The sequence below is a fragment of the Aquarana catesbeiana genome, linkage group LG13 (assembly GCF_042186555.1).
Source record: "Aquarana catesbeiana isolate 2022-GZ linkage group LG13, ASM4218655v1, whole genome shotgun sequence".
Taxonomy (NCBI): Eukaryota; Metazoa; Chordata; class Amphibia; order Anura; family Ranidae; genus Aquarana; species Aquarana catesbeiana.
This window is the reverse complement of record NC_133336.1, coordinates 27,841,755-27,852,776: the sequence shown is the minus strand read 5'-3', so window position 1 is coordinate 27,852,776 and position 11,022 is coordinate 27,841,755. Positions and strand designations below refer to the sequence as shown.

The window sequence follows — 11,022 nt, the reverse complement described above, 5'->3', positions numbered from 1 at the left end:
AGTGATGATTATTGTGTATTGCAGATTTCCACTTAAAGATTGCAAAATCAGCTACACGAAATGCCTATGTGAGAAGTATCAGGTGCCCCACGCTGACCCCGCCCACTGAGGATGACACAGAACCGGAGCGATGATGCAATATCTGACAGCAGGATCATCCTTGACCGAGTTAGCCCCTCCCCATCCCCGCCCCATTTTCATTCACTTTATCGTTCAGAGGAGAAGGAGGAGCCCCGTGCGAAATGCCCGCCCACTGGCTGTCGGGGCTGAGTGGGCGTGCCTCGCATGTGTTTATAGACACGTACTGATATCTTGTCGTGGTCACGTAGTGGTGACGTCCATCGGGCCACGCCCCCGGTGTCAGGGTATCTTCCGGGTAGGAGCCGAGTGCTGGGAGTGATGCTGCAGCGGAGACCCGGAGAGGACACCATGAAACCCCTCATCACCCTCATCCTCCTCGGCGGACTGCTGCCATGGCAACCCGAGCTCGGGGCCGCCGCAACCTCTGCCCACGGCTGCTTCTGCCAGGTGAGGTGAGGGGGGGCATTCCCATAGGGTGCCAGGGGCCCCCCACTGCACCAAACCATGGGGGCCCCTAATATCTCCCATTATTATATCACAGGATTATTATTCTCGTCAAAGTTTCGGGCCTTTGATATATGCTGCTATGTATTCCATATAAGCAACACTTACATATTTTTATATTATTATTTTTTTAAATATTTTATATGTAAATTTTTTTTTTTTTTTTTGTATCTTGTTTTTATTTTTTGTTATGCTCTGATTGTTATAATTTGCCTATCTTTTTCAGTTTTTATTATTCTGTGTGTGTGTGTGTGTGTGTGTGTGTGTGTGTATATATATATATATATATATATATATATATATATATATATATATATATATATATATATATATATATTTCATTTAAAAAAAAATATTGAGGTGTGTGGGTTTTTTTTTTTTTTTTTTTTTTATTTCATTTTTTTTTTTTTTTTATATATAATATATATATATATATATATATATATATATATATATATATATATATATATATATATATATATAAAAAAAAAATTTATTTCTCAGGTTTGTATAGATCTCTATTGACATTATTTGCTGCTAATATTCCATGTATAAAACCTTGTACAGTTATGTCTTTTCCTTAATTTTTTTTCATTAAAATTTTATTTTGTCCTATACATTATTTTTTTTTTTTTTTTTTTCCTTGTATTTCTATCTCTCTATAGATTTTATAGGACACCGCCTCCCCTCCTTCTTCTTTTTTATTTTTAAGATATTTTAGATATGCAGAACATAGTGCTACAAAATGTATTATTTAACCACTTGACAACTGGGCACTTAAACCCCCTTCCTAACCAGACCAATTTTCAGCTTTTGGTGCTCTCACATTTTGAATGACAATTACTCAGTCATGCAACACTGTATCTTTATGAAATTTTTGTCCCTTTTTTCACACAAATAGAGCTTTCTTTTGGTGGTATTTAATCACCGCTGGGTTCTTTATTTTTTGCGCCGTAAAAGAAAAAAGACCGAAAAATCTGTAAAAAAAATACATTTTTCTTCATTTCTGTTATAATATTTTGCAAATTAGTAATTTTTCTTCATATATTTTGGCCAAAATGTATACCGCTACATATCTTTGGTAAAAATAACCCAAATCAGTGTATATTATTTGGTCTTTTTGAAAGTTATAGAGTCCAAAAGCTATGGTGCGAATATCTGAAAATTGATCACACCTGAATTACTGACGGCCTATCTAATTTCTTGAGACCCTAACATGCCAGAAAAGTACAAATACCCCCCAAATGACCCCTTTTTGGAAAGAAGACATTCCAAGGTATTTAGAAAGATGCATGGTGAGTTTTTTGAAGTTGTCATTTTTTCCCACAATTCTTTGCAAAATCAAGATATTTTTTTTTTTTTTTTTTACTTTTTTTTTTTTTTTTTTTTCCACAAAATTGTCATATTAGCAGGGTATTTCTCACAGACCGCATATGCATACCACAAATTACACCACAAAACACATTCTGCTATTACTCCTGAGTATGGCGATACCACATGTGTGAGACTTTTACACAGCCTGGCCACATACAGAGGCCCAACATGCAGGGGAGCACCTTCAGGCGTTCTGGAGCACCCAGGCCAATTCTGACATTTCTCTCCTACATGTAAAAATCATCATTTATTAGCTAGAAAATTACATAGAACCCCAAAACATTATATATGTTTTTTAGCAAAGACCCTAGAGAATACAATGGCGGTCGTTGCAACTTTTTATCTCGCACGGTATTTGCGCAGCAATTTTTTTAACGCGTTTTTTTTGGAAAAAAAACTGTTTTGTGCTTTACAAAAACCAAAACAGTAAATTTAGCCCAATGTTTTTGCATAATGTGAAAGATGAAGTTACGCCGAGTAAATAGATACCCAACATGTCACCCTTCAAAATTGCACGCGCTTGTGGAATGGCGCCAAACTTTGCTACTCAAAAATCCCCATAGGCGACGCTTTAAAATTTTTTACTGGTTACATGTTTTGAGTTACAGAGGAGGTCTAGGGCCAAAATTATTGCTCTCGCTCTACCGATCGCAGCGATACCTCACATGTGTGGTTTGAACACCGTTTTCATATGTGGGCGGGACTTACGTATGCGTTCGCTTCTGCATGCGAGCACACAGGGACAGGGGCGCTTTAAAATTTTTTTTTTTTTTTTTTTTTTTTTATTGTTCATTTTACTTTATTTATTTTAGTTTGATGCTTTTTTCCAAAAAAAAAAAGTTTTGACCACTTTTATTCCTATTACAAGGAATATAAACATCCTTGTAATAGGAATATGGCATGACAGGTCCTCTTTACAATGAGACATGGGGTCAATAAGACCCCACATCTCACCTCTAGGCTGGGAAGCCTGAAATTAAAAAAAAAAAAAAAAAAAAAAAAAAAAGATCCTGGCTTCGATCGTAGCGGTGAGTCGGTAGAAGCACTGCAAGGCGACGGGAAGGGGGGACGTCCCCTCTCGCCTCCCGTAAGAACGATCAAGCAGTGGAACAGCTGCTATGATCATTCTCATGGTGTAGGGAATCGCCGGCTGAAAAAGCTGATGCCTGTAGCTGCAACCATCATTCAGATATCTCCGCACAAAGTCAAGGACGTTGTATGACGGCCGGCGGGCGGGAAGTGGTTAAAACGCTTTTTTTTTTTTTTTTTTTTTTTTTTTAACACAAAGTTGTCCATTTATACAATATTTCTACCACATAACATGTACATACCAAAAATGACACCCCAAAATAGATTCTCCTGCTCCTCCTGAGTACGGCGATACCACATGTGTGAGACTTCCACAGCCTGGCCACATACAGAGGGCGAGTACAGCTGAGCATGGCGGGGTATGGCGGGGTATTGCGGGGTATGGCGAGGTATTGTGGGGGCATTGCAGAGTATTGTGGGGGCAGTATTGCACAGCATTGCAGAGTATAGTGGGGGTATTGCAGAGTATTGCACAGCATTAGTAGTGAGGGATGGCTGAGCATGGATGGATGGATGTCTCTGTGCAGCGCTGTGGGCACTACACATACAGCCCACAGCGCTGCAGACATCCATCCATCTCCCTCTCCTCCACAGTGTACCGATCGGTACACAGGAGGGGAGGAGAGGAACCGGCGTCATCAGATGACGCCGGTCTGTTTACATGTGATCGCGCCGTCATTTGACGGCTCGATCACATGGTAAACGGCCGCGATCAGCGGCCATTTACCGGGATCCGTGATGCGCCGGGTCCCCCTCTCCCTCTCCCTCTCCCTCTCCCTCTCCCTCTCCCTCTCCCTCTCTCCCTCCCCTCATATTAGCACATATTAAAGCCAATAAATGGAGATACCAACCAGTGAGAAATGTAATATAATACATAAATGTTAGTGTTGCATAATATCAGCTGATAAAGGTAAGCGTATTCTGAAATGATTTATTATTGTTGTTGTTCCTTACTACTACTTATTTTTATCTGCTGCTATTATAAGTGTATAAGCAACATTAAAAATCAGTCTGTATATATGCAGTAAATCATGCTTGTTATACTCACTGTGGAACCTAAGGGGTTAATCCTCCGCATTGTTTTTGATCCTGTCTTCTCTGATCCTCCCCTTCTTCCACTGTCCCCAATCTATCTCCTGATAGTACAGAGCCTTGGAGTCACACTGCACATGCTCAGTTTGGTGTGTATTGCTGGGAATTTTTTTTTTTTTTTTTCGGGGAGGTTGCATGTGATCAGCACAGGGCCAATCGGCACTGTCCAGGCAGAGGATCAGGAATCATGCAGCCTCATAGGACAGTCGGAGTAGAATGAAAACTCCTCTTACAAGCTTTAACCAGACACTGATAGAAGTCACAAGACTGCTATATACTGCTGATGAGAAAATGTATTTAGCAGTTTTATATTTACTAAAATAATTGTATTTCCATGTTCTGTGTACTGTGGGAGACCAGATATAGTGACTGCAGGGTCCTGGGTTTAGTAACACATTAAGGAGGAGTTCTGGGGCCCCCACGAAAAAAAAAAATGTAAGTCAGCAGCTACTAACCTTGTAGCTGCTGACTTTTTAACATTAGGACACTTACCTGTCGGGTTCCCGCGATGTCGGCACCCCAGCTGATTTTCGGGTACACACCCCTATAGAACAGCGGTTGTTAACCAGTGCACCATAGAGAAAACTTTGGTGGTCCACAGGGGTTCTGCCACAAATCAACATTGTGCTGGATGTATACCGCCAGATGTTTCCAGGATTGTCCTCAATGCGCACTGACAGTCAATACTGTTTGTGTGCATTGCTCCCCTATGCTTCCTCTGTAGTTTCTGGCTCCCATGCACTCAGAGGGAGGTGCTGGGAGTAGTGCAGTGAGCAGGAGGGGGAAGGAGGGGGACTTCCAGTGGCAGAACTGATTGGACTGTGGGAGGGATCCAAGGCTGGATAAGCAGGTGGGATCCAATGATGAGTCTGTGTAAGGCAGCAGTGTGGTGTGGGGGAGGGGGGCATTGATCCGTAACCGTGTGTGCGTGCATAAGGGAGCAGTGAACCGGAGCGTGTGTGTGTGGTAAGGCAGCAGTGTGATCCAGAGGCGGGGGCGGGTAGCAAAGAGCTGGAGCAGTGTGTGTGTGTATAAGGCAGCAGTGTGATCCAAGGGGAGGGGGGCAGAGAGCCGGAGAATTTGTGTGTGTATAAGGCAGCAGTGTGATCCAAGGGGAGGGGGGCAGAGAGCCGGAGAATTTGTGTGTGTATAAGGCAGCAGTGTGATCCAAGGGGAGGGGGGCAGAGAGCCAGAGCATTATGTGTATAAGGAATGTAAAATTCATGTTAGTGGTCCGCAGGATTCAAAATTGTGAGTTTAGTGGTCCTTGAGGTCCAAAACGTTGGTGACCACGACAAATGGTGGGGGGCCCAAGTGCTCAGATTTCTACCCTAATCCAGAGGCCATGACATGTATACTTGTTGATTGTCCAAAAACAGGATGGGAGGTGTGATTTGTGGAACCCCCCCCCCCCCCCCCCCTTCGTTCTAGTTGCATAATCCCATCCTTGGTACTCAAAGTCTGCATAGGTGTTAACTCCTCAATTTACATGGCCGAAACGTGTGCTTTGGCAAATTGCAGGGTAGAGATGTTAAAACATTATTATAATTGGAAGACTGGTTGGTGTTGAAGGTCCCCTCCCATGTTGGGGCTGGTTGTTCCTGTTTGATGTAGCTGGACTCTTTTGCACCTCCTATGATCCAGTTATCCAAAATGGGCAGCTCATTGTCCTCCAGAGCTTGTCCCCTTTTTTCCATAAGATGTAAGAGGACTGCTGAGCCATAATCTCTACAATTTGCCTTCTATGTTGGGCTGTTCGTTTGTTGAGGGGTGACTTCATCTCCCCAATGTACAGGTCTTTGCATTCCTCACTGTTGGACATGCAAGCTTCTGTTACAGTGTATTGCTGGCTTTAAAAGTGTGTTGTGTTTTTTTTTTTCTCTAAAACTCCAGCTATGTACAGGATACTATTTTAATATCTCTACCCTGGAGACTTGACAGCAATTCACACGTGCATCGTGCATTCCGTCGACTCAAAGGATTATCACCTATGCAGACCATCACACCAAGGATGGGATGATGTAACTAGAACTGGGCGGTTCCACAACTTTCACACCTCCTGTCGTGTTATTGGGCAATCAACATCTGCCTTGACACGTTCCATTGTGATTGGATTAAGGTGTCCTGGCTCCCTGTGTTAGATATAAATGGTAGGGTATGTTCCTGGCACTCTTCAGAATTGAAGAAGTGGCTTGGAGAAGTTATGAAACGTCTTACAGGACACGTCCATTGTATGTGAGGAACTACGACTATCTATACCATGCCTTGGATAACTGAGAACCTTCACAGACATATTATTATAGTTGTTACAATTTTATATTTCTCTAAGGTTTGTATAGATCTCCCTTTTTTTTTTTTTTTTTTTTGGCTTTTACTGCTAATATTCCATGTGTGCTCCACTGTCGTTTTTGTGTTTATTTTCTTGTTTAAAGATATTTGTTTTTTTTTTTTTTTTTAATTTTATAGGATACTTTTTAACAGCACTTACCACTATTCATTTTTTTTTTTTTTTTTTTTTTTTTTTATCAACTGTTTATTTTCCTATTTTTGCAATACTTACATTTTATTGTTGTTTGTGATAGTGGTGGTTGTTCTTGGCTTAAGATAAGTATTTAGTGCTTTTATAAATATTTTTCAATTTTAAACTGGTATTATTTTGTAGGGATGTGTGTCAATTCTTCCATTAAAGCAGTTTATAAAAGTATTAACAATCACAAAAACTATGATAATAAAAAAAGTGTGTGTGTATATGTGTGTGTGTATATTATATATATATATATATATATATATATATATATATATATATATATATATATATTTTAGTGTTTTCTTGTATAATTACTATTTTATGCAATTTATGGGTTCTATTTATGTTTTCACACAAGATTTATGGTGTTTTCAGTGAATATTCACACTTTTTTTTTTTTTTTTTTTTTTTTTCTAAGTGGATTTATCATGTATGAAAAACTTTATAAACCTCTTAGTGTGTTTTTATAAAGGGAGGGCCTCAGGGCCTAGTTACACCTACATATGCACATTGCCACATTTGAGTGGGCCCTTACCACCATTATAACACACTTTATGACCTGCTACTCCTTAACTTTTTTTTATTTTATTTTTTTTCTTGGGACTTCTTTATACTTTTTTCATGCATTATTGCGCACACTCATCACCAGACGGGTTTTTTTGTGCTGTACAGCAGCCTATTCATTTAAATTGGCAGGGAACAACGCATGCTATGCTGTGCTGCAGGTACATGACGGCTGCTGTACACGTGTGCTAAGGTGCTATTCTGGTGTTTATTTTGGCCCTGAGGATTTGCTTATTAATTGGACTTTGTTCGCACCTCTGGTGCTTTTCACATCTGTTGCCGTTCATCCCTATGGAACGGCGGGCGTTCTGTTGGAATTGTCACCAAACCGTTAAAACACAGAGGAGTGAATGTAGCCGTATTGCTGGGGGATGTTTTTATTGGTGGTGTTTTTAACATGTTGTGGTTGTTTGTTTAATGTCATTACTTTCCCTTTCTCTTTCTTTAAATATCTACAATTTTATATATATATATATATATATATATATATATATATATATATATATATTTTTTTTTTTTTTTTTTTTGTATAATTTAAAAAAAAAAATGTGTATGTATGGCTATTGCGTTTTTTAGTTAGTTATTTTATTAAGTTCACCTTTTCAATATATTAGACCAGGTTGTAGCATGTCCAAAGTGAGTCTTGTAGTAGTGAGCTTGTAGCTCTCTGTGAACTGTGAGGGTGCCCTCATCGTTCGACACCACCCCCCCCCCCCCCCCTCCCCCCAAGCTTTCAAGCTGACAGCCCATACAGAGGTAGGGGCAATAAAGATGGAAGGCAGTGTCTGCAGGAGCCTGACATTACACCCGCGATCCACTGATCATGGGTGTAATGCTTTGCAGATGCATGTGAAAAAAATGAATAAATGCGCAAATCTTATTCTTATTCTTCTTCTTATATATTTTTTTATTTTATTTTTTTTCCCTGCAAAAATATTTTATTTCTTCAAAAAGATGATCTTGCACTTTTAATGTTGTTGTGTGGTGTGTGGGGGTTTTTTTTTTTTTTTTTAATTCTGTGTTAATATTTATTGGTTATTTGGTGATTTTAAAACTCATTTTTATTATAAAAGTTAATACTGAAGTAAAGGAATAGGCTGCAAAAACTTGCCTTAACCCTCGCTCCGGTTCTTTCCTCTTCTATCTGATATTCTGGGTGCAGGGTTGCGCTTGCCGTCCATGTACAGTGCAGAACTATTGGTGCTTCATTGTAGGTGAGGACGTCGATGTGTGACTGCTGGCCTGAGGCTACGGGGGGGGGCAGTGGTACAGATGGAGGGAACCTGCTGGAGTGAGGAATAACCTTTAAACTTAAAGGAGGAGTACAGCCAAAGCTTGTTTGGCTGTGGATTCGTTCTGCACTCCTGTGACCTGTTTTCAGCTGACAGCAGACTGCAGCCCTCTGTCAGCTGACATCACAGAGCCGGTCCAGGCTCAGGAAAGATCATGACCACGTGGTCAGGATGCGCCCACATGACTGGACTGGTACCCGGCTCAGACTCTCAGCCAGCTGCTCCCGCCCCCCCCGCCACAGCCCAGTACTCCCGTGAGGGATGACTAAGCACCACTAATGGTGCGAAACGCGTCAGTTCAACTGTACCTGTGTTGGTGTATGGATGAGTTTATATCAATAAAGGTATTATATTGGAGTGCGGCCGTCCAATTTAGTTTCTTCTGCTAATTCCCGTGAGGGTGGGGTTGGAAGGGCAAAGCAGAGAGCAATGAGAACCGAGTGATTGGGGGTGTTTGATCGCTCGGTTCTCAGCCTTAGAGCTGGCAGGGGGACAGATGCAGCATCCACCTAAAAGCAAGTATGATTTAAAAAAAAAAAAAAAAAACTTCTTTGAACAAACATTTAGCCCTCGTTCACACTGAAGGTGGGTTAGAAATCGGGCAAGTTCAGCTGAACTCGCATGATTTCAAACCCGCATTTCAGTGCGAGTTCGGGGGGGGCGCGGATCTGAAAGACATCTAAAATTGCCCCCAAAGTCGCCAAAAGTAGTGCAGGAATTACTTTTGGAAATAGGTTGCCGGCAATAGGCTGCGATTTGGCATGCAATTTTACATGTCAAATTGCGCTGATGTGGATGGAGGCTTAAGCTTTGCCGTGCAGGGCGACCTCCGCTCCAAGGATATGCTATTATTATTAATAATAATAATAATAATAATAATAATAATAATATTTATTATTAAATTTTTTTTTTTTTTTTTTTTTTTTTTATATAAAGTGGAAGTCCATGCTAAAACTAAAATCCCTGCAAATATAGCCACCAGTACTCTAACACTAACTAACTTCTCTAGCCCTGTAAAGATAAAATGAGTATACATACTTTTTATTTATTTATATATTTATTTGGGGAAGCCTGCACCTGTGAAAATGTACCGCGACTTCCATTCGTTGCAATTTGGTGTGGTTTTCAAAAGCACATTTTGTGAGGTCGGGCACTGATGTTGGATGAGAAGGCCTGGCACCCAGTCTCCGCTCTAATTCATCCCAAAGGTGTTCTATCGGGTTGAGGTCAGGACTCTGTGCAGGCCAGTCAATTTCCTCCACTCCAAACTCGCTCATCCACATCTTTATGGACCTTGCTTTGTGCACTGGTGAGCAGTCATGTTGGAACAGGAAGGGGCCGTCCCCAAACTATTCCCACAAAGTTGGGAGCATGAAATTGTCCAAAATGTCTTGGTATGCTGACGCCTTAAGGCTCCGTTCAGATCTTGGAGGGTGGAATCGCCACAATTCGAAATGGCGGCAAATCGTCGGATGCCTGTGCGATCCCCTTGACTTCCAATGGCACCCTGATTGCGGCGCGCTTTTGCTTTGATTTGTCGGGTGACAATTGCAGTAAAATCGCACAAACTGAATAGCCGAATGCCTGTCGCCCAAAAGTAGAAGAACTTCTGGGCGACAGGCGTCACGCGATTCTACAGTGATTGTCGCCCGACAAATCGCAGCAGAATTGCGCCACAATCAGGGTGCCATTTGAAAGTGACGGGGATCACGTGGGCGTCCCGCGATTAGTCAATATCTCTTGAATCGCAGGAAGAATTGCGGCGATACCACCTGCGCTTCTAAACGCCAAGCTGTGAGCGAAGCCTTGGAGTTCCCTTCACTGGAACTAAGGGGCCAAGACCAACCCCTGAAAAAACAACCCCCCCACACCATAATCCCCCCTCCACCAAATGATTTGGACCAGTGCACATGGCAAAGTCCATAAAGACATGGATGAGCGAGTTTGGGGTGGAGGAACTTGACTGGCCTGCACAGAGTCCCCACTTCAAGCCAGGCCTTCTCGTCCACATCAGTACCTGACCTCACAAATGCTCTTCTGGAAGAATGGTCAAACATCCCCGTAGACACACTCCTAAACCTTGTGGACGGCCTTCCCAAAAGAGTTGAAGCTGTTATAGCTGCAAATGGTGGGCCAACTCAATATTGAACCCTACGGACTAAGACGCCGTTAAAATTCATGTGCGTGTAAAGGCAGATGTCCCAATACTTTTGGTAATATTTTTTTGGTTACATCATGGTACGCGCACCTTTGTGGAAAATTAGACGATTGTTCATCCCATTTTTATTTATTTATTTTTCTTTCCCATAGTGTGTTGTAGGCTTTAGACTCCGGAAAAGGCAGCCTATAATCCTCAAAGGGAGATGCAAATTATTATAATTATAATATGCTTTGTGTTGCCTTGTGAGTTGTTTGGCATCTTATCAATACTTTCTATACCCTTTTTTTTTTTTTTTTTTTTTTTTTTTTTTTTTGTTTTTGTTTTTGTTACTGTTCAGG

General features: G+C 41.2%; 1 protein-coding gene across 1 annotated transcript in view; it reads left to right on the top strand.

Moving 5' to 3' along the window:
• The first annotated feature begins 325 nt into the window (after positions 1 to 325).
• Positions 326 to 11,022, top strand: part of LOC141116523 (ERO1-like protein alpha) — a 76,365-nt gene continuing 65,668 nt past the window's right edge. Inside the window, 1 exon segment of the mRNA XM_073608925.1 lies at positions 326 to 528. Coding sequence (XP_073465026.1) covers positions 400 to 528 — 129 coding nt within the window. The 5' untranslated portion in view covers positions 326 to 399.